This window comes from Somniosus microcephalus, unplaced genomic scaffold, assembly GCF_052327205.1.
Source record: "Somniosus microcephalus isolate GS21.2 unplaced genomic scaffold, FLI_Smic_1.0 unresolved_chr2, whole genome shotgun sequence".
In the NCBI taxonomy this organism is placed as follows: domain Eukaryota; kingdom Metazoa; phylum Chordata; class Chondrichthyes; order Squaliformes; family Somniosidae; genus Somniosus; species Somniosus microcephalus.
Genome location: NW_028225180.1, coordinates 67,001,489 through 67,026,208, shown reverse-complemented (window position 1 = coordinate 67,026,208; position 24,720 = coordinate 67,001,489). Strand labels below are relative to the sequence as shown.

Genomic DNA, 24,720 nt, shown 5'->3' with positions numbered 1-24,720 from the left:
TAAGCCAGAGCCCGGGAGGGAGCGAGCAAGAGCCGCCGAGCGGGTGAGCCAGAGGCCGGGAGCCGCTTCAAGCGGGAGGCGCTTAGCGGGCCAGCGATCGCACCGGTGATAAGGGCTGAGAACCGTTTCGGGCGGGCGGCGCACCAGCGATCGCACAGGAGATAAGAGCCGCAGTCGGGCTGAAAGTCAGCGATGAGAAGCGCAGGAAAACCGCCATTGAAGTGGGCGGGGAGAGCGAGAAGCGCGGGAAAGCCGCCATTTTTCACGGGAAAACCGCTGGGGAAGAAGGCAGAAGCGGGAAAACCGCCATTTTGTGGGCGGAGGACGACGGCAAGAGCGGGAAGCCGCCATCTTGGATAACAGTAAAAAAAAAAAAAATCTGAGAAATTGCAAATCTGATAAAGTACTACAATGCCTAAACACGGGAATATTAGCAACTTTGATAGTGACATCGAAGATTGGGCCATATATGTTGAACGAGTTAAAAATTATTGTAAGGCCAATAAAATTCGTGAGGCTGATAAAGCACTAACATTATTAAATTTAATGGGTGCGAAGACATACGGGCAATTGAAACACCTGTTATCACCAGATGAACCGGCGGATAAGACGTTCGATGAGATTGTTACTGTCCTGAAAGATCATCTAAACCCCACGCCGCTGATGCTAGCGGAACGATTTAAATTTTACGACAGAAGGCAGCTACAGCATGAAAGCAATGCTGATTATTTGCTGGAATTGCGTAAATTAGCGAAATATTGCCAGTTTGGAACGGGATTGACAGAGGCACTTCGAGACAAATTTGTGTGTGGTTTATTTAAACAGGATACACAAAAGCGACTGCTCGAGGAGAATGAGCTGACGCTTGAGAAGGCGGTCACTATGGCAGCAGCACACGAAGCCGCAGCGAGAGGCACGGCAGTAATGCAGCTACGGTCACCGGAGCTCAGTGCACACAAATTGGGTGTGAGTTCTGGCAAATGTTATCGTTGTGGAAAGACAACGCATGATCAGAACCAGTGTTGGTTTAAAAACCAAGAATGTAGAACTTGTGGTAGGCTTGGACATATAGCTAGAGTATGCAGGTCAGGGAAGAAGACCAGCAACAAGAAGTCACCGCAAGGAAAATACGCAAAGGTACACAAGGTGACCGAACAGGAGTCCGATTCAGACGCTAGCAGTAATGAACTGGCTAGCTTAAGCTGTAATGAACTGGCTAGCTTAAGAGTACTCAACGCTGGTAAGGGTGCAGACCTCCAGACAATTTGGGTCACTCTTCAGATAGAAGGAGTCCAAGTAAAACTGGAATTGGACACTGGATCGGCATTGACGGTCATAAATAAGAAAGATTACGGAAAGTTATTCCAGCATATTCCCCTACAGGATATGGGGATTATATTGAAAACATACACGGGGCAAAGAGTGTACCCCATCGGGAAAATAGAGGTTGCAGTGGTCCACAAGGGCGAAGACAGTCAAATAATGGACTTATATGTGATATCTGAAGGAGGTCCTCCACTACTAGGACGGGAGTGGATTAGGAAAATGAATATGGACTGGCATTTCCTACAAACAATAACGAGTGAGAACTCGGTGAAGATAGTCGGCCCAGACTCTGGAACGGATGATGGTAAGCCCAACTCAGGTGCAAAAGACAAAGTTTCAGCACAGAATTCCACTGAGCAACAACAACATAGTTTAACTGTGGATTCTGAGTCTGGCAAGTCTACTGATGTGCCCATTTCTGAGGGACACCGGGCTCGAACTCAACTCCATTTCAAACTACAACAGCAATTAGAACAAATGCTTCGCCGTTTTGAGCAAGAGTTGAATGCAACGAAAGAGTTCTTTGATATAGAGTTGGAGAATCTGGAAAGACAACAGAAGCAGCTGATGGAGAAAATGGAGCAGGAGCACACAAAACGTCTGATGTCAGAGGAGTTAACGGTCAGCCAACTCCTGCATATGCTGAAGGACAGGACTCTGAAATGGGAAAAACTTGAACATGAACTTCAATATTCAAACGAAAGGGGTTCGGAGCTCTCAAAGGTTATTGGAAGAGCTGAGGTGGCAACACAGACTGAGATGACTGCAACAGAGCAGCCCTTGGATGCCAAAAGTACGCTGACTCACGTCAACGTAGAACAACAGACCGCTGAAACAGCTGCTCCGGTAGAGGGATTGCATAGTCCGATCAATCAATCTCCAAAGGAAGTTGAAGTATTAAAATCACAAATGAGGTCACTAGTAAACGACTTGCTGAAAGCCCAGAAAAAGCTGGATGCAGAGGTACACATGAAGAAGTCTCTTCAGGAAAGATGTCTGGATTTGGAACAAGAGCTGGCTAATGTCCAGCTGGGTATGGAGGAAATAGACGACCCTCTCACTGGTCTAGCTCAGGACGACACCGAATATTACGATGTCCTGTCCTGCCCAGCTTGTAACTTCGACTCCCAAAGTGCAGAAATCATGGAGGAGCACCAAAAGTCTACGGAACATCGGGAGAAGCTGGCTCTACGACGGAAACAGGAGGAAGAGAAGGAGGAACTGCGCATGCAGCTGGCAGCTGTGGCAGCTGACAATGGAGCCCAGAGAGTCTCCAAGAAGCAGAAAAGGAAAAGTAAAAACAGAAGATGACCCATCTGAACCATTATCACCTCTACCAGATCACACACGTGGTCCCTCCGAACGGAGCCAATTCAGTTCGGAAGTTCAAACTGTTAAATCCATGGAAGGACTATTGAATGAGTCACTCCAGCAACGTGAACCGACTACACCACAGAGATTGAATCTGTGAACTGTTTTCCGCAGAGACTGAATCTGTGATCTGTTTTGACATGAAGTTATCTATGTATCTATGTTATTCTGTTATGTAAACCTGAAGTTATATATGTATATATGTTATTACGTTATGTTAAATGGGGAGATGACTGTAAAGCTAGGAAGGGAGGAATGTTGTGTATGTAATATGTGTGCTACTTTGAACCTATGGACAGGACTGCACTACTTGTTGGGCGTAGTGATACGCAGTACCACTCCTGGCCATAGGGGTATAAATAGTACTGTGGGTACTGATCCCCCTCAGTTCCCGCCTGTGGGCATGAAGTAAAGACCTATGTATAGTCCCTACCTCCAACCAGTAAAGACCTGTTTGAGTTATACGTTTAAGTCTTTGTGTTAATTGTTCAATACAATACACATACTTAACAGGATGGCTGTCGGTGTAGGGACCGGGTGCTAGGGTTTGGATGATCAGCCATGATCTCGTTGAATGGCGGAGCAGGCTCGAAGGGCCGAATGGCCTACTCCTATCTTCTATGTTTCTATGTAACACTGGTCAAAGCAAGCAGGGAATGTGCTTCCAAAATCAACATCAGATACACAGCGAGCATCAGATTCCCAGTGTATTCTGAAATGGTGAGAACCCAAACCAAGTAAAACACAGAATATAGTCTAAAATGGGGATGAGTAAAAATATTAGAAATAAAAGCAGAAAATGCTGGAAACACTCAGCGGGTCAGGCAGTGTCTGCGGGGAGAGGAAGGTGGGGTTAATGTTTCAGATCCTGAACCCGTTCTCAGGAAAGGTCATCGACCTGAACCGTTAACCCACCATCCCCTCCCCACAGACACTGCCTGACCCGCTGAGTGTTTCCAGCATTTTCAGCTTTTGAGATTTCCAGCATCTCCAGTATTTTGCTGTTAGTAATAATATTAGGAGTAGTTTTTGATATTGGAAGGGATGTATGTTTCCTCCCTTGTACAATGCCCATTATATTCAGGGTAAGACTGTCCAGAGCGCAATAAATTCCTGTCTCCACTCTGCCCCCCTGCCTCCCCCTCTCTTTCCTCTGCCTCTACCCACGGCGGACTGACATAACAACTGTGCCCGATGGATGCCCAACCCCTCGGCCTTTGAGTGTGACCGGGCTTTCCATTGTAAGTGTTTCCTAGACTGTGCACCCTGCTGATGTGGAGATACATGAAAAGCAGCAACAAGCTGTGTCAGTGGGAGGGATTCTCCTGGGTGAGCAGCACGTGTGGGACAGGTAGACAGGTAACATTAGCCATTGTCTTCTGCCCTGCCACGAGCTGTGTTCCCGAGGCATCGACTCCATCCCACTCCCTGCCCACTGCCTGAGGGTGAATCAGAGCATTCACAACCTTGCTGTCGTACTTGACCATACGATGAGCTTCTGACCACGTATCTACTCCAGGACCAACACCGTCTACTTCCAGCTCTAACAGCACCAGTCTCTGACCCTGCCTCAGCTCATCTGTTGCTGATACCCTCATCCATTCCTTTATTACCTCTAGATGTGACTGTTCCAAGGCTCTCCTGGCCAGCCTCCTTCTTCCACTCTCCATAAACTTGAAATCATCCAAAAATCTGCTCCGTGTATCCTAACTCGCAACAAGTCCCGTTCACCCATCATCCCTGTGCTCGCTGACCTGTATTGGCTCCGGGTCTAGCATTGCATTGATTTTATAATTCTCATCCTTGTTTTCAAACCCCTCTGATGCGCTATCAATTACTCATAAAAGACGGAGAGTTAAGAGAGTAACTAAAAGGCTTTTATTAGCAAAGAACAGAGCATGCCTCTCGTGGTTGACTGGGTTCCAAGAAGGCAGGGGGCTGCAGAGCAGTCACCTTTATACCTGGGCCTGTGGGTGGAGCCAGGGGCGGAGCCAGCAGAGGCATGCTGAGGCATGCATAGATACAACAGTGTGCAACAACAACAACAACGGTGAACAACAATAACAGTGGTTTACCACACCCTCCAAGTCTGTGCCCCTGCCTAACTCTGTAATTGCTTCCAGTCCTACATCCCTCCGAATTCCCTGCGTTGCTCTAATTCTGATCTGTGGCACACCTCTGATTTCCTTCTCGCCACCATTGGTGGCCATGCTTTTAGCTGCGGAGGCCCCAAGCTCTGGAATTCCCTCTATAAACCTCTCTCTGCTCTTTTACGATGCTCCTTAAAACTAACTTACTTTGACCAAACGTTTGGTCTCACAAAACTCCTTGGGGCAGAGGCTGGGCAAGTGTGGGGCGGGGCCAGGGTTGTGGAGGGGGTCAGGGGGCTGGGCCGGTGGGGGTGGTGCAATGGGCTGGGCCAGTGTGGGGTGGTGGAGGAGTAACATTACTTGAATTGTACACGGTCGGTCAGAAGGTAAGTTCCATGTTGCTGAGCCTCACTACAAATATTAATGTATTGAGTGGGATGTTTGTAAACACATGAGGGAGAAATGAATATAAGGTTATGCTGATGGGGTTAGATGAAGAGCAGTGGCAGCAGGCTAGTGTGGACCGCAAACACCGGCACAGGCCACTGGGGCTGAATAGCTTGTTTCTCTGCTGTTAATTCTACGTAAAACAGGAAGTGACGATGCTGCATTTGCTGAGACAGTTTGGTATGAAGAGAACATCAGAAGCATTGTTCTAATTCTGTAGCCTGCAACAAGCAAACTCCTCCGGTGGAACTGGGAGATTCCGGTCGCCCAGCCAGAGTGTGTGGAATATTCTGTAAAAGTGAAATGAGTTCAACTGTTTCTATAACATTGAAACACAAATAAGGTTTGTCCATTTCAGAGAGGGTTTGATCAGAGACTCGCCCCGCGGGTGAAGAGTTAGAGAGGTGCATCTCCAACCTCCCTTTCCTCTTTTTTTTGCCTCCTGAATTTCTGCCCATCTTTTTCACAGCCTTCTGTTTGAATCTCTCCAATCGGGTTTCTGTTCCTGCCACAGCACTGAAATTGCAATAACCAAAGTCCCAATCGACACATTCTAAGACTGTTACCGTGGTAAACTATCCCTCCTCATTCTTCTCGACTTCTGCACTCTTTGACACAGTTGAACACATCATTCTCAAAAGCCTCTCATCCATTGTCCAGCTCAATGGGACTGCCCTCGCTTGGCTCCACTTTCATCCATCTAGTAGTCAGAGAATCTCCATCAATGGCTTCTCTTCCCTCTCCTGCACTTAGTTCTGGAGTCCACCATGGATCTCCCCTCGCCCCCTCCTATTTCTCATCTATGTGCTGCCCCTTGGAGACATCCAAAGACAAGTGGTCAGCTTTCACATGTATCCTGACAAAACTCTGCTCCACATCTTCTCCAGCTCTCTCAAACCCTCCACTGCCTCTGCTTTCTCATGCTACTTGTCCGACATCCATCTGATGAGGTACATATTTCTCCAATTAAGCATTGTGAAGACCAAAGACATGCTGTTTGGCCCCTGCCAGGAATGCTGTTCCCTCCCTGTCCCAATCAGTGTCTCAGATTTAAACATAAATTAGCACCTTATAGCAGGAAGGTCATACTGTAAGCTTTGACATAGGATTATTTTTTTTTTAAAACAGACTTTCATTTAAATAGTGCCTTTCACGACCACCGGATGTCCCAAAGCGCTTTACAGCCAATGAAGTACTTTTGAAGTGTAGTCACTGTTGTAATGTAAGAAAAGCTGCACACAGAAACCTCCTACAAACAGCAGTTACAATAATGACGAGGCAATCTGTTTTGGTGATTGCAGGATAAATATTTCCAGGATACCCGCGATAATTCCCCTGCTCTTCTTCGAAATGGTGCCATGGAATCTTTTACGTCCACCTGCGAGAGCAGACGGGGCCTCGGTTTCACATCTCATTCAAAAGACGGTGCCTCCGACAGTGCAGCACTCCCTCAGTTCTGCACTGGGAGTGTCAGCCTTGTTTTTTGTGTTGAAGTGTCTGGAGTAGGACTTAAACCCACAACCTCCTGACTCCAAGGCGAGGGTGCTAGCAACGGAGCCACGGCTAACACAATGTCTTGAAATTAGATGTGACTGGGCTCTTTTTATTGCCCTCTTTTTCCTGAAGGTAATGATCACTGTTGGGCTATGATTCTACAAGCACCTGCAACATTACCCAAGTGGCCATTCTTCATATGAGAGTCTAGACAATAAGCATCAGCAGGTTACTCAACCACTCCTCAATGCTGGGACTGAATATTTCCTCATACCTGTATTTTACAGTGGTGGAGGGGAGGGTTGAAGTTGAGGGTCATTGAATAATGATCAGACACAAGAACCCTGGCTGGTTATTCTTTCTGGCTTGTGTATCACAGTATTTGTAATTGTAAATTTGTATATTCAATAGCAGCCTTCAAAAGGAAGTGGATAAATGCTTGGCGAAAAAGTTGCGGGGGAGTGGAACTAACTGGATTGCTCTTTGAAAGTGCTAGCGCAGACTCGATGGGCTGAATGGCCTCGTTCTGTGCTGCACTATTCTATGATTCTATAAAGTATTTACAGGACAGAAACAGGCCATTCAACCCAATAGATCCATGCCGGTGTTTATGCCCCACTCTAGTGTCCTTTCATCCGTCTTCATCTAACCCCATCAACATATCCTTCCGTTCCTTTCTCCCTCATGTGCTTATCTAGCTTCCCCTTAAATGCTCTTAAGGCTAAAGGGATATGGGGAGAAGGCAGGGACAGTGTACTGAGTTTGGATAATCAGCCATGATCTCATTGAATGGCGGAGCAGGCTCGAGGGGCTGAATGGCCTACTCCTATCATCTATGTTTCTATGTTCACACGTGTTCTCAAGAAACAGCTGAACGCACTGGATACAGCAAAGACTGTGGGCCCCGACAACGTCCCGGCTATCGTGCTGAAGACTTGTGCTCCAGAACTAGCCGCGCCTCGAGCCAAGCTGTTCCAGTACAGATACAGCACTGGCATCTATCCGACAATGTTGAAATCTGCCCAGGTGTGTCCTGTCCACAAAAAGCAGGACAAATCCAATCCGGCCAATTACCGCCTCATCAGTCTACCCTCAATCACCAGCAAAGTGATGGAAGGTGTCGGCGACAGTGCTATCAAGCGACACTTACTCATCAATAACCTGCTCACTGATGCCCAGTTTGGGCTCCACCAAGACCACTCAGCTCCCGACCTCATTACAGCATTGGTCCAAACATGGACAAAGGAGCTGAGTTCCAGAGGTGATGTGAGAGTGACTGCCCTTGACATCAAGGCAGCATTTGATTGAGTGTGGCATCGAGGAGCCATAGTAAAACTGAAGTAAATGGGAATCCGGGGAAAAATCTTAACTGGCTGGATTCATACCTAGCACAAAGGAAGATGGTTGTGGTGGTTGGAGGTCAATCATCACAGCTGCAGGACATCACTGCAGGAGTTCATCAGGGCAGTGTCCTAGGCCCCACCATCTTCAGTTGTTTCATCACTGACCTTCCCTCCAACATAAGGTCAGAAATGGGGATGTTAGCTGATGACTGCTCCGTGTTCAGCGCCATTCCTAACAAGGAAGCCGTCTAAGCTCGCATGCAACAAGACTTGGACGATGTTCAGGCTTGGGCTGATAACTGGCAGGTAACATTCGCGCCACAGAACTGCCAGGCAATGACTATCTCCAGCAAGGGAGAGTCTAACTACCGCCCTTTGACATTCAACTGCATTACCATCGCCGAATTCCCCACTATCAACATCCTGGGGATCATCATTGACCAGAAACTTAACTGGACCAGCCACATAATTACTTTGGCAACAAGAGCAGGTCAGAGGCTAGGTGTTCTGCGGCGAGTGGCATAGTGGTTAGCACTGTTGCCTCACAGCGCCAGAGACCCGGGTTCGAATCTGGCCTCGGGCGACTGTCTGTGTGGAGTTTGCACGTTCTCCCAGTGTTTGCGTGGGTTTTCTCCGGGTGCTCCGGTTTCCTCCCACAGTCCAAAGATGTGCGGGTTAGGTTGATTGGCTATGATAAATTGACCCTTAGTGTTAGGGGGATTAAATACGTGGGGTTACAGGGATAGGGTGGGATATGTGTTGGTGTAGGGGTTACGGGGATCGGGTGGGATATGTGTTGGTGCAGGCTCGATGGGCCGAAATGGCCTCTATCTGCACTGTGGGGTTTCTGTGATTTCTGTGATTCTGAGTTTCTCGCCTCCTCACTCCCCAAAGCTTTTCCACCATCTACAAGGCACAAGTAAGGAGTGCTGGAATACTCTCCACTTGCCTGGATGAGTGCAGCTGCAACAACACAAGAAGCTCGACACCACCCAGGTTAATGCAGCACATTTAATTGGCACCCCATCCACCACCTTAAAAAGTCACTCCCTCCATCCTTGGCGTAGCGTGGCTGCTGTGTGTACCATCTACAAAGTGCACCGCAGCAACTCGCCAAGGCTTCTTTGGCAGCACCTCCGAAACCTGCAACCACTTCCACCTAGAAGGACAAGGACAGCAGGCGTATGGGACCACCACCACCTCCAAGTTCCCCTCCCAGTCACACATCATCCCGACTTAGAAGTATATCACTGATCCTTCATTGTCACTGTGTCAAAATCCTGGAACTCCCTACATAACAGCACTGCGGGAGTAACTTCTTCACACGGATGGTAGCGGTTTCAGAAGGCGGCTCAACTCCACCTTCTCAATCAGGGATGGGCAATAAATGCTGGCCTTGCCAGCGGTGCCCACATCCCAAAAACAAATTTTAAAAAATGTTAAAGCATTTGTTATTAGACAAGGGTGTTTAGGGTTACGGAACTAAGGCGGGTAACTGGAGCTAAAGAGAAAGATCAGTCATGATGGAATTGCTTGGCGGAACAGGCTTGTGACAATGAATAGCCTCCTGTTCGTATATTCCTACATCTCTACTTATAAAGCCCGGCATCCCATATGGTTTTCTAAAAGCCTTATGAACTTGCCCTGCCACCTTCCAAGATTTATGTATGCATACCCACATGTATGTCTGTTCTTGCAGCCCTTTACTCTTGTACGATTTTGTTTATGTTGCATCTCCTCATCCCTTCTTCCAAAATGCATCACTGCACACTTCTGCATAAATTTTCACCTGCCATATGTCTGTCCATTTCATCAGATGGTTTATGTCCTCTTGAAACCTTCTACGATCCTCCTCAGGGATTAGGACTTTTCCGAGTACACCCAGGTCCAGCTGAGTAATATATATATCAAAGGAGCAATGTTCATAATACCAAACCCTGAGGATACCACTGTATACTTCTCTCCAGTTTGAAAAAACATCCATTCACCACAACTTTCTGCCTACTGTCAATTAGCTAATTTAGTATCCACGCTAACTTTGCACCTTTAATATCAGTGGCTTCAATTTTGCCAACAAGTCTATTCTGTGGTAATTCATCAAATGACATCTAAAATTCCACGTACACAACATCAACTGTACAACATTCAAAAGTCCGCTATCTTATTTCATTGAAGAAATCAGAAAAGTCAGACTTGATTTGCCTTTAACCAATCTATTTAGGCTGCCGTTTGTTAACCAATATTCTTCCAAGTGACAAGTAATTTTGACTCTGGCTATTGTCTCAATGATTTGTCTTGTGAAGTTTCCACTAAGTTAGACTGATTCACCTGTAGTTATTTGTTTTATCACACTCTCCATTTTTAAACAGTTGAGTAACATTTGCAATTCTCCAGCACTCTGGCACCACTCCCTTATACAAGGAGGATTCAATGATTGTGGTCAGAGCCTCCACAATTTCCACCCTTACTTCTCTCAGCAACCTAGGATGCATCCAATCCAGACCATGTGACTTTTATGCTTTGAGCGCTGTGAACCGTTTCAGTACCTCCTCCTTATCTATTTATATCCTGTCCAATTTCTTGGCTAGATTCTCCTTTACTGTAACTTTGGCAGCATCCTCCTCTTGAGTGAAGACAGATGCAAAGTACTCATTTAGTACCTCAGCCATGCCCACTGCATCCACAAGATAAACTCATTTTGTCATTAATCGCTTGACTGTCCTTTTATATGCTTTATATATATATGTAGTGTTGCATACTATATTGCCACTATTCTTTTCTCACGCATTATCTTCGCCCCTCTTATTTCCTTTTTTTCATTTCTCCTCTGTACTTTCTGTATTCATCTTGATTCTCTACTGTGATGTTGTTGCTGTCGTGTGTATTATACCAATGTCTGCGTGTGTGAAACAGCAGAAAACTGAATTTTCCAAGGTCTCAAACTTGGTTAAAATTTAATGCCGGCGAATAACTTCAACTATAGTTTGTAGAAATTACTGACCCGAGACTAAATCGCTTTTAAATTTTCACAATGGGGAAAGGAAAGGACGCTGACTCAGTTTGTTAGACGCACGTGCGTGGACACACACAGCGAAACACATGAAAAATTATAATTGTAAAACAGCAGTCAGATCAAACCAGTTATGTATTTAAGGCATTTGCGGAGATTGTAAGACCCCTATAGATATTGCAAACAAAAATGTTGTGTGTCACCAATCTGTTTAAAGTTACACAACTGATAACATTGCACATTAGTTTAATATTAGTGGAGCAGTGGTGAATTCCTCACCTCCTACAGTGCTCATTAGTCAAGTGCTGACACCACAAGTGATGCATTTGGCTTTATTAATAGAGGAATAGCAAATAAGAGCAAGGAATTTATGTTAAATAGTTATAAAGACTGGTTAGGTCTCAGCTGGAGTATGGTTTTCATTTCTGGTGCCAAACCTTAGGAAGGATATCAAGGCCTTGGAGACGGTGCAGAAGAGATTTGAAAGAATTGTACCAAGGTTGAGCGACTTCAGTTATGGGGAGAGATTGGTTTGTTCTGTTTCGAGCAGAGATGGTTAAACGAAGATTTTATAGAGCTGTTCAAAACCAGTCATGATTTTGATCAGTAAATGAGGAAAACTTTCCTGTGGCAGAAGGGTCGGTAACCAGATGACGCAGATTTAAAGTGAGTGGAAGAAGAGCCGCAGGCACTGTGAGGAAACATTCTGTCACACAGCGAGTTAGTGTGATCTGGAATGCATTGCCCGAAATGGTGGTGGAAGCAGGTTCTATTGTAACATTGAAAAGAGAAGTGGATAAATACTTGAAGGGAAAACATTTACAGGACTATGAGGAAAGAGGGACAGTGTTAATAATGGGATAGCTCTTCCAAAGAGTCAGCACAGGCACGACGGACGGAATGACCTCCTTCTGAGCTGTATCATACTATGATTCTATGATGCAGCCTTGCCTAGTCAATGAAGGTGCACGATGAAGCGATCTCAGCACAGAGATTTGAATCCACCGGCAAATCCCAAGAAGCAGATATTGAAACAATCAAATCTGCCTCTGGCGCTACAGTAATCGGTTACTACGCAGCAGAAGCAGCATCATCGGTTCAATATTGGCCTGCAGTATAGGTGTGGATAGAAGGACGAAAGTTAACCCACTGCTGGAGATTTGCTGTCTGCGGTCGGAGAGCTAGGACAGTAAACACACGAGGATCAGTTTTATGGAATGGACAATGGAGGCCATGACATGGAAAAGGATGCCAGAGGAGACCATATCGAATGCTGTGGGAAGGTGAATGATGGACAAGGAAGGGTTACACACCATGGTCACAGAGATTGTAGCTTGTGACTGTTCAGGGCAGATTAGAGTTACATAGAAACTGTAGCAGGGAAACGGTCCATTCGGCCCAAGTGGTCTGTGCTGTGTTTATACTCCAGGGGAGCCCCCTCCCACTATAATTACATCTTGACACAGTTCAAGGGCGTTAGACTCGCGACACCAATATTAAATAACATTCAGAATGCCGGAGAACCTACCCTCCTGGAATGAATGGAGTGAGTTTGCTGCACTCCCCTCACTTCAGGAAAAAATGTCATTCACGTTGGACCTAAATAGAATAGATCAGCAAATTTTCTAAATGGTTAGAAGTTAGGAAGTGTGGATGAGCAGCGAGAACTAGGGGTCCAAGTACAGAAATCACTAGAAGCTAGATGATAGGTACCAAAAATAAGTAAAATTCTAATGGAATGTTGGCCATTATCTCGAGGGCTGGAATACAAAGGGGTAGAAGTTCTGTTCCAGCTGTTCAGAGCTCTGGTTAGACCCATTTAGTGAACTGTGTTTAGTTCTGGGCACCGCACCTCGGCAACAATATCTTGGCTTTGGAGGTGGTGCAGCTCATTCACCAGAACGATACCGGGGATAAAAGCTTTAATGTATGAGGATAGATTAAATAGACGAAGCTTTTACTCCCTTGATTATACAAAAGTAAGGGGTGATCTAACTGAGGTGTTTAAGATGATCAAATGTATTACTGGGATAGAAAGATTTAAACTATTTCCTTTGGTGGATCAGTCCAGAAAAAGGGCGCATAAACTTAACTGCTGAGCTCGGCCGTTCAGGGGTGATGTTAGAAAGCACTTCCTCAGTCACAGTGTCGTGGAAATCTGGAGCACTCGCCCTCAAAAAGCTGTTGAGGCTCGGTGAATTGAAAATTGCAAAACTGTGATTGATAGATTTTTGTTAGGCAATGGTATTTAGGGTTATGGAGCCAAGGCGGGTAGGTGGAGTTAAGATACAGCTGAGCCATGATCGAATTGAATGGAGGAACCAGCTCAAATGAATGAATGGCCTACTTCTGTTCCTATGTTCCCATGCCTCTATAAAGCCAATGGTCCTGTATACTTTTCTAAAAGCCTTATCGTCCTGTCCTGCCACCGTCAATGATTTCTGTATCTATACCCCCAAGTTTTTTTGTTCCTGCAACCCATTTAAATTGTACCAGTTGGTTTAAATTGCATCTCCTCATTCTTCCTTCCAAAATGCATCAATTGTACCAGTTGGTTTAAATTGCATCTCCTCATTCTTCCTTCCAGAATGCATCAGTTCACCCTTCTCTGCATTAAATTTGACCTGCCATGTGTCTGCCCATTTCACTAGACCATTTATTTCCTCCAGAAGTCTCCTGCTATCCTCCTCACGGTTTATGACTTTTCTGAGATTTGTGTCATTGACAAACTTTTTAATTATGCTCTGTAGACCTAAGTCCAGGTCACTAAAATATATCAGAGTAGTGGTCCTAATACCGACCCCTGGGGACACCACTATATACTTCCCTCCAGTGTGAAAAGTATCGGTTCACAACTACTGTCTGTTTTCTGTCCCTTCACCAATTTAGTATCCACGCTGCCACTGCTCCTTTAATATCATTGGCTTCAATTTTGTTAACCAGACTGTTATGAGGCAATTTATCAAACGCCTTCTGAAAGTCCACATACAGAACATCAACTGCACTACCTACATCGACCTTCTCCTATTTCATCGATTAACTCAATCAAGTCAAACAGATTTGATTTGCGTTTTAAAAAAAAATCCATTTTGGCTGTCGCTAATTAACCCAGGTTCTTCCAAGTGTAATTAATTTTGTTTCGGAAATTGTGTCCTGAAGATTTCCTCAACACTGATGTTAAGCTGAGTCACCTGTAGTTATTTGGTTCATAACTCTCTCCTTTTTTGAACAGGGAAGTAACATTTGCAACCCTCCAGTCCTCTGGCACCTTTCTCATATCGAACAATTGGAAGGTTGTGGCAGAGCAGGTGACATTTCTACTTTTAGCCCTGCCAACCGTTTTAGTACATCGTCCTCTATTTATATACTGTCCAATTTCTCTATCACCTCCTCCTTTACTGTACGATTGGCAGCAGCCTCTCCTTTAGTGAATACAGATGTAAAGTGTTAATTTAGTACCTCAGCCATGCCCTCTGCTTCCACAAGATGATTGCCTTTTTGGTCCTTAATCGGCCCCACCTTTCCTTGGGCTATTCTTTCATGTTTATAAAAGGTGTTAGTGTTCCCTATTATTTTACCACAAATCATTTCTGATACATTCTCCTTGTGGCAGCGTTAGTGAAACAGCAAAGTGCTGAATTTTACAAAGTCTCAAACTGGTACTGAATTACCGGAATCGCTTTTACATTTCCACAGTGGGCAAAGGAAAGTGCGCTGATCGATAGTTTCAATGGACGCACGTGCACGGACGCACACACAAGTGGAGAATTATGATTGTAAAACAGCAGTCAAATCTACCAGTTGTGTATTCATGGAGTTTTCTGAGATCCCAGAGCTAACAGCTGTTGTACTGATGGGGGAGGAGGGACTTGATATCATGTTTAACAAGGCAACGCTCTCCTCATTTTAATACTTCCGTCTAACCCTCCTATTATTATATTTGTTACAGAGCATCAGAATCTGGCAACGCCTGTCAGCACCATGGCTGAAAGTCCAAACAGGGGAGAAGATGCAACATCTTCAAGAATGAGAATGGACACAGGTATTTTCACAAAACTCTTTTAAAATACAATTTCTGTCCTTGCAAAAGGCCCAGATCTAGTGCAAGAACATGCAGCTCACACAGGAAGAGAGAACAGGACAGGGACTGAGTAGAGGGGCATCACAGTCACAGGTGGAGGGAGCCTCTGAGCACTGGAACTGTCCAATAGATGGGGACTGTAAGGTAGATAGAGAGTGACTCAGAGGAGGGTCTTCCTGAGAAACAGTATGACTCCAGGGAGCCACCCCGAGTGGGGTGGGGGTGAGAGCAGGTGGGCCACACGAATAGGAGAGCGATACTGGTGGCAGATTGTACAGTCAGGTGAATAAGCAACCTCTTCTGCAGCCGTGAGCAGGTCCCGAATGGTTAGTTGCCTCCCTTGTGCCAGAGGGAAGAACATCCAGGAACAGGTGGGACCACAACTGGGAAGGAAAGGAGAGCAGAAAATAGCCATGATCGGTACCAGTGAGACGGATAGAAATACGGTTATAGAGGGAATATTAAGAGTTAGGCACGAAACTAAGAAACCGGGCCTCAAGGTGGTGATCTTCGGATTGTTTTACACTGGGCTGCGTATGGAGGGAAATATGAGGCTGGTCAATGTGCGGCTGAGGGCTGGAGCAGGAGGGAAGGGTTCACGTCCTTTGGGGCACTAGAGTGAGTTCAGTTGGAAGGGAAGGGACGGTCGCCCTCTGTACCGACTAACAATAATGGTTTTACAGAAAAGGTGGGAGGGTATCAGTGGATGTGACTGGAGAGTGGGAAATATCCGGATCGGAGACTAGAGAGCGGAATTAATAAAAATGTTGGAGCTGAAATAGTGAAAAAGGTAGTAACAAGAAAAAGGAAGGAGGATTTGAAATAGAGAAATAAAGTCACCTGTTTTTGGGAAAAAAAGAAACTGGGACTAGTCAACATTCTAAACATTGGAGCTAGTATTGAGTGTAGTGTATGTGAGTGTACAAATCATTCCAAACATTCAGAAGCATGGGAGATGTGATCTACTATCTATAAGACAGGGCCTTGGTTTTCACAGGATTCAGAGGGAAATATTTCTGGTGATAACACTTTGAGGAAAGAGTAAAAGTTTGTAGGTGCCAGTATTAATAAAGCATTCTATGACAGCGCAAGAACAACAACAAGAACAAACTTGCGTCTATATACCGCCTTTAACGTTGAAAAACGTCACAATGTGCTTCACTGGAGTGTTATCAATCAGAATTTGACACCGAGTCACATAAGGAGAATTTAGGACAGGTGAGGTTTAAGGGACTGAAAGGGAGAGAGAGAGAGAGAGGTTTAGAACAAAAGGGTGGTCCAGCGAGCTATGGTAAGATGGAATGCATATGTACGCAGCTCAGCAATAGGAAGGGAAATAGCACAATTCTCATTGGCTTTGCAGGTCAACAAGCAGTAGAGGTGAGATAGAGGTGGAACTGGGGAAACTAGTTGTGACGGATGCAATTTTGGGGAGATACAAATTATTTCCTTTACTTTCTAAAAATGATGTAACTGAGAATATTGATGTACTAGAGGAGGATGTGGGTCCACAGTTAGAGATCACTGTAAAGAAGGATTTGGATCTGAGTAAAATAGCCGAGGTGGAGAAGTCACTGGGCTCAGAAATGATGCACGCAGACTGTTAACGGAAGTCAGAGAGGAGATGGGAGGGACTGACCACAGAATTTCAACCCACGTTTGATATCAAAAATATTTAGGTGGACTGAAGGAGCCCAAACAATGTTTCTGTTATAATGTGGAGAGAGGATCAACCTGGTAACCAGAGACCATTGTGTAGAATCTCCTCAAATCTGTTAACCCAGTTCGAATTAGTGAGCATTTCGCGATTGAGGAGAGGCTGGAACGGACTAGCTGTAGAAAAGTCGTATTTGACAATTTTACGAACAATGACGGACAGGTAAGTACCCTTTGGACCAGTGAGACTTTCCCTGGCAATTGTGATACTTTGTCGATACTTTGTTCCAGCTATCCCAAACAAAGCAATGTGATCTTCTGGGTGAGGTGGAAAAAAACAGGTAAAAGCACAGGCCAATTTGTGGGATTAAAATATGGAAAATTCGTCTCCGACCCATCTAGGCGATTGAAACTAGTCCAGCAGATCGCTCTTGCACTGAATTCCCGGAAGTGTCTTCCTGTTGTAAGAGGTGATGTCCGCACCAAACAGGAACAGGTCCAGCTCTCGCCTGAAGGAATTCACCGAGTCAGCGTCCACCGCTAGAGAAGGCATCCTGTTCCAGAGGTCGACTGTTGTCTGGGAAAAGAACCACCTCCTGACATCTAACTTAAATCTGGCCTTGCCCAACTTAAAATTGTGACCCCTGACCCTCCCTAACCTAACCCTAACAAACTGTCAACTGGAACACAATCTATTCCCTTCATCATCTTATAAACCTCAATCAGATCACCGCTAAGTCTTTGCTTCTCTAAAGTGTAGAGTCCAAACTCTTAGCCTATCTTGATAACGAAGTTGCTTTATACTGGGAATTAGTCTAATGTCCCTCCTCTGCAACAGTTTCAAAGCCTCAATATCACCCACCATGTGAGACGACCAAAACTGGACACAGTGTTCCAAGTGAGAACATAAGAAATAGGAGCAGAAATAGGCCAATCGGCCCCTGGAGCCTGCTCCACCATTCAATAAGATCATGGCTGATCTGATCCTAACCTCAAATCTACTATCACTCTCCATCCCATCCGAACCCATGTGATCTCCCGGGAGAGGTGAAAAACCAGTTTAAAAAAAACCAATCGCCAATTTGGGAGAAAAAATCTGGGAAATTCCACTCCGACCCATCTAGGTGATTGAAACTCGCCCAGGAGATCACTCTGTCTCTATATTTTCTATAGTACTTGCCTTCTGTAAAGGCGATCTCCACCCTGTAGTGATCAATAACATGTCATTCTATAGTGGACACTAGGTGGAGCCGTAGAGCTGCGTAGAGTTATTAATGAACATAAGACACCCCAGCCAGGAACAGGAATAAAACCATCTCCTGAAATCTAACACAGAATTAGAACAGAAGAAGTAGGAGCAGAACCAGGCTACACGGCCCCTGGGCCCGCTCCATTACCCACAGGGCCACGACCATTCCGAACCTAGACTCATGTCCAATTTCCTGCCCGCTCCCCGTAACCTTTAATTCCCTTTACTTCTAGGAAACTATCTATTTCTGTTTTAAATTTATTTAATGATGTAGCTTCCACAGCTTTCTGGGGCAGCAAATTCCACAAACCTACCACCCTCTGAGTGAAGAAGTTTCTCCTCATCTCAGTTTTGAAGGAGCAGCCCCTTATTCTAAGATTATGCCCCCTAGTTCTAGTTTCACCCATCATTGGGAACATCCTCACCGCATCCACCCGATCAAGCCCCTTCACAATCTTATGTTTCAATAAGATCGCCTCTCATTCTTCTGAACTCCAATGAGTAGAGTCCCAATCTACTCAACCTCTCCTCATATGTCCACCCCTGATCCCCGGAATTAACCGAGTGAACCTTCTTTCTACTGACTCGAGCGCAAGTATGTCTTTTCTTAAGTATGGAGACCAAAACTGTATACAGTATTCCAGGTGCGGTCTCAGCAATACCTTGTACAACTGCAGCAATACCTCCCTGTTTTTATATTCTATCCCCCTAGCAAAAAAGCCAACATTCCATTGGCCCTCTTGATCACTTGCTGCACCTGCATACTAACTTTTTGAGTTTCGTGCACCAGGACCCCCAGATCCCTTTGTACTACAGTACTTTCCAGTTTCTTGCCATTAAGATAATAACTTGCTCTACGATTTTTCCTGCCAAAGTGCATAACCTCACACTTTCGAGTATTGTATTCCATCTGCCAAATCTCTGCCCACTTACTTAGCCTGTCTATGTCCCCTTGCAGGTTTTTTATGTCCTCCTCCCTCACTACTTTCCCTCCCATCTTTGTATCATCTGCAAACTTTGATATGTTACACTCGGTCCCCTCCTCCAAATCGTTAATATAGATTGTAAAGCGTTGGGGACCCAACACTGACCCCTGCGGAACACCACTAGTTACTGATTGCCAGTCTGAGAATGAACCATTTATCCCAACTCTCTGCTTTCTGTTAGAGAGCCAATCCTCCACCCATGCCATAATGTTACCCCCAATCCTGTGATTTTTTATCTTGAGCAATAATCTTTTGCCAAAGTCTTGAAGTAAGACAAAATATGAATGGGCCCCAACACCCTCTTCTAGCTATCGCTTCACGGCATTGCTCCAGTACCTTTAGAGATGTTGGCACTAGAATGCCCGGATTTTCCATTCTGCCCCTTATTTAATGCTTCTCCATGAAGGGTGTATGCATGTTGAGCATTCACCATGTCCACAGGCATAACACGGCACTTATCAAAGCTAAACATAATTTGCCAGTAATGAGCCCAATCTCCCAACACCTTGAGATGCAGCTTTATGGAGACGTGACTATACAAGTTGATGGAATTTTGTAAATGCGCTGTATATGTGGGTTAGCAGAAGGTGTTTGACAATGTGGTGCACAGGAGGCTTCAGCCGTCTGGTATAAGATGAAATCTAGCAGCCGGGTAGAAAGTCGATAATGTGTTTACTTTTCTCCAATTTTGTTCACAGATCCGAACTCTACACTCACTGAATTCTTGAAAAAATGCGACGATTTCCAGCTGTTCCAGTTCACGAAATTCTATCGGAACAGACTGGAACAGGCGATTGAAGGAGGGGTGGATGGAGTCAGCTTGTTGTTAATGTACAAGAAGCATTTCAGTGGACAAGAACATCGGGTAAGTGGGAGGGACACAATGAGTTTGGGTTATTCAGACATCACAGAACTGACAGGATATCAGACCTTAGAATCACAGAATGTTCAGAAGAGAAACAGGCCCAGTAGGAAAGAAATAGATAAAACTGAAAGTATTGTGAAACTGAAACAATGATACGAAGAGGCGAAAATACCCAGCGGATCCGTTAGTATCTGTACAAAGAACAGAGGAGCAGTTCCGGTACAACTCTTGTGTGGACTGAAATCAAAGGTAAACAGTTTTAGTGGGACTGGGAAAAGGAGAGACCAGGGGCAACAGACGGGGATTAAAGGGAAGGCCATTAATTTACTGACCTGGAAACTATTTAACGTAAACTAAGGAACTGAGAGACGAGAAGAATCATCTGCGCAGTAAATGAGAGGCATTTCAAGAACAAAGACAAATGGTAAAATGTTTAAAATGTACGAGACGCAAACAGGAAAACTAACCCCCCCAAAAATGAGGATTGAAAACACGACGCTGTGCAGGTTTTTTCTCCCCCTGCATCACTGGGGGTCAATTCCAAATTCGGCAGAGATTCTATACGGGCGGGAGAACCTGTCGTGGAGCGTCACTCCCCGGGACAGCACTTCAGGAAATTACAGCAAGCAGCCTGTACTGTTCTGTCAGTTACCTTTAATGGAATAGAACTAAATGGAAATGATAATCGGGCAGGGAGTATAATTGACGGTCGACCTGAAACCAAATTACTCATGTTCCAACAACCAGCTCTCTACCCATTAACGTTAATATCCCACCTAGTCTAATCCCAGCCTCCTGCTGACTGCCTTATGGTTAGTATCCCAATTAGGCCAGGTGCAATCTTATTTTCACCCCTCATACTCCTTCATTCCTTTCTATCCACACAGCAATAGAAATAGTTTTTTTCAAAAAATTGTCGACTTACTTCCACAAAAGTTTGTGGGATTGAATTCTGCTTTCTAATCACCTTGTGTGTAAAAACAATTTTCAACATTCACCCTGAATTCTACAAATTAGCCTAAATATGTGCCCTCTGGCCAATCAGTGGAAACTATCAGTAACGATTTATTTGATCATATATTTAAGAAGGAGATAGATAGATTTCTCGACACAATAGGCATCAAATCGTATGGGGAGACAGCGGGAATGTTATGGAGATAGAGGATCAGCCATGATCATATGGAATGGTGGAGCAGGCTCAAAGGGCCGAATGGCCTACTCCTGCTCCTATTTATCTGATCATAACTCTTCAGAATCTGAAGACTTATAACAACTCCTCACTTAATCTGCTCACTTCTAGTGGAATGAGCCCAACGTTCTCAAATTGCAGTCTCCAACAGTAACTCCACATCCCTGGTAACATCCTTGTGCAACTGCACGCCAGTTTTCCCATAGCTTTTATATCCTAGAAATGGAGTGCCCAAACCTGTACACAACTGGGTAAATTACCTGCCCCTGCGCTCTTGGTGTGGAACGTTATCCCCCAGCGGGGAACATCAGCAAATTGAGATTACTCAGCCTGTACTTTTCCATCCGCTCACTTTAATGGTTTGGTTTCTGTATCATTTTCTTCACTATTTGAGTGACTGGGGGATGAAATCGTGGTAGTTTCATATTTTTGCAATAGGCCAGATTTTACGGTAGAACTAACGGTGGCGCTAACTGCGCTCACTATTACTAAAGGATAAATTGGACAGCAAATTCCAGCGACCGCTCATGCAGAGTTAAACACTAAAATCAGGAAGTTGCTGTCCGAGTTTCCCTGCTGCTCCAAAAGCTGCGCGAGAATGGTATCTCGCCAAGTGACTCGCCATTTAAATGTATGGAATGGCAGAAAATTCCTGTACTTACCTGATAGAAACACACACAACTCGTCAAGAAACGTCAGGGCTTGCCTATTCCAGTGTTTAATTGTTTAACGGTGTGATCAGTCTTAATTACTGCCAGACCACCTCTCTTGCACTGAAAATTAACCTTTACAGGTGTGAAGTCTCATTCCTTCGGATTTTAATTATTGTTGGAGCTGAACAAACAGAAATTTAAAAATGTTTGTACCTTTTCTTTCTGTCTCTTTTTCCACTCCCTCTGGACATAAGGACATAAGAAATAGGAGCAGGATTCGGCCATTTGGCCCTTCGAGCCTGCCCTGCCATTCAATAAGATCAATGGCTCATCCTCTACCTCATCTCAACTTTCCTGCACTCTCCCCATATCCCTAGATTGCATTAATATTGAAAAATCTATCGATCTCTGTCTTGAATATACTCGATGGCTGATCCTCCTCATCGCTGTGGGGTAGAGAATTCCAAACATTCACCCCCCTCTGAGTGAAGAAATTTCTCATCTCAGTCCTAAATGACCAACCATGAGAGTGTAACCCCCGGTTCTAGACTCCCCAGCCAGTTGAAGCATCCTCCCTGCATCTACCCTGTCAAGCCCTGTAACAATCTTGTATGTTTCAATGAAATCCTATCTGTAAGAATGTTGTATGTTTCAGTGAGATACAGTCTGAATGCAATCTTTCTTTCCCTCACGTTATTTCACTTTCTGCACATGATTTGACATTGAATTCTACATTCTAACTGAAACTTCCTGTTTCAGATTTTGCGTAAGGATTCTTCAATCTGATTGGTTAAGAAAACATACAGTTGTTTGTCCTGTTCCCTCTGTAGAGGGTGCTGTGCGTTTTGGCTCTAATTTACACTGACGATGAAGGAACAGCAATATATGTTCAAGTCAGGATGGAGTGTGACTCTAGGTGGCAGAGGCCGTGTGTTTGAGAACTGCTGTCAAAGAAGCCTTGGTGAACTGCTGCAGTGCTTTCTGTAAATAGTACACACTGCAGCTATGCTGCACCAGTGGTGGAGGGATTGGATGTTTAATGTGGTGGGTGGGCTGCCAATTAAGATTATTTCTTTGCACTGGATTGCGTGGAGCTTCTTGTGTTGCTGCAATGGCACCTACCAAGGCAAATGGAAAGTTTTCCATCACACGCCTGAGTTGTGCCTTGTAGATGCAGGAGATGCTTCTGGCTGGCCAGGAGGTGAGACACTCACCACAGAATACCCAGCATCTGACCTGCTCTAGTAGCCATGATTTTTTTTGTGGCTGGTCAATGGTAGTGAATAAACGATGACAATGCCACTGAATGACAAAGGGACATGGGTGGACTCTCTTATTGGAGATGGTCATTGTGTTGAAGTGCCTTACTTCTTAGCTCTGGGTAATGACTCAATACACACTTGGATTCGTCAGACAGACAGGCCTTTTATTTCACTTCTTGCAAGGGGAATCAGCACCTCTACTCAAGGGGTGAGGCTACTATTCCAATGATACAGCGTAAGCGTTCCATATTTATACAGTGTAACAAACAAGTTTGATTGACATTCCTTTGTTCCTCTATCAGGATACATTTTAGATTAATCATCAGGTCTTATGACATATTGACAGAAGGATCCTGGACACATAAGTCAACCGTTAATCTATAACAGGGCATGAATCGTGTAACCGGAGGTCCTCTTTAATCTTAATCGTGTATTGGGAGGCTAGGTTTGCTTACGGTCGCAAGTTATCAGGTCACTGGGTAAATCAAACGAAACCCATTGTTTCACTTCTACATTCTTATTAGGTGGGCAGACATCTGTTCTTGGCTGTAATCCAGGTTCGTGCAATAGCTCTAGTTACACATCGACTCTTTACCTGTGTCAAGTCTGAAAACTTTTACCAAGCAAGCACTTGAAATTAACCCCTTATATCATGTAGATTTCCTCATTCCCCCCTTTTGTCCTTTCTAAGGACAATCTATTTCGCTAAGTTTAAGAAATTCCACATCAAAGGTTTCACCCTTAATATCCTCATATTCAGACATCACGGGTACTGGGGGAGTTGATGTTAATGAGGAAAGGGCTTTTGTACACAATTTTAAACAACCAATCAATAAACTAATTAAAATTATTATCATCACAATTGCGATTAAGGCTTCCAAAATTTGCTTTCCTAGTGCTCCTCCCCATCCTGAAATCCAATCCCACATGGACCACGGTTCAGGTTGACGTAGTTTCTCTACAGCCTCCTTTATGTGGTTTACCAGGTTGGTGATATTTTCTGAGCTATCTGGGATATAGGTGCAACATTCTGTTTTTATGATTGCACATGTGCCCCCTTTTGCCAACAAATAGTCCAGAGCCATGCGGTTTTGTAAAGCAACAGTGCGCATAGCCACCATTTCTGCGTTTACATCACTAAGAGCATCAGCAGTATCATTGGCTATTTGTTCCAACACTGCTGCCATGTTTATAGATTCTCTTGCTAGCTTCTCTGTTCCATACCAGGGAAATGCTATAGCAAAGAACCTTTCAGTTTCTGTAATGGCTCGTTTTGCTCGTGTCCCAGGGTGGCTATCCAAAGATGAAATATGATGTATATAGGGCACTACATATCCCAAGTAACATGACCCAGTCCAATTTTGTGGTAACCAAGGGTATGCTCTATGCCCACAGATGAAATAGGTGTTATTATAGGCTTCAAATTTGTTCCATATCTGGTGCATCATTCCTATTCCTTGTTCTCCTTTCCAGATTTTTTTACTAGTCAAATTTTGTACTGTGGACAGGTTCCACCGTCCCCAATAGGGCCATTCGACTGCACGCGGTGGTTTAGTAGTAGTTTTAGTCAAAGTGTAGTTACATTTGCACTCACTCCATCCAACCATCAATCCTTCTCCATTGTCGTTTACCAGACAGACGTCTCCTTTTGTTTTATTTACGGTTCCCATTGACATCACTAATAGACTCTCTGGATTC

General features: G+C 44.7%; 1 protein-coding gene across 1 annotated transcript in view; it reads left to right on the top strand.

The window, feature by feature from the left end:
• LOC147092775 (NACHT, LRR and PYD domains-containing protein 3-like) overlaps positions 1 to 24,720 on the top strand; it is an 83,200-nt gene that overhangs the window by 34,847 nt on the left and 23,633 nt on the right. The window contains exons 3-4 of the mRNA XM_085976022.1: positions 15,031 to 15,123; positions 19,752 to 19,918. Of these exons, the coding sequence (XP_085832148.1) occupies positions 15,063 to 15,123; positions 19,752 to 19,918 (228 nt within the window). The 5' untranslated portion in view covers positions 15,031 to 15,062. The remainder of the gene's footprint in view (positions 1 to 15,030; positions 15,124 to 19,751; positions 19,919 to 24,720) is intronic.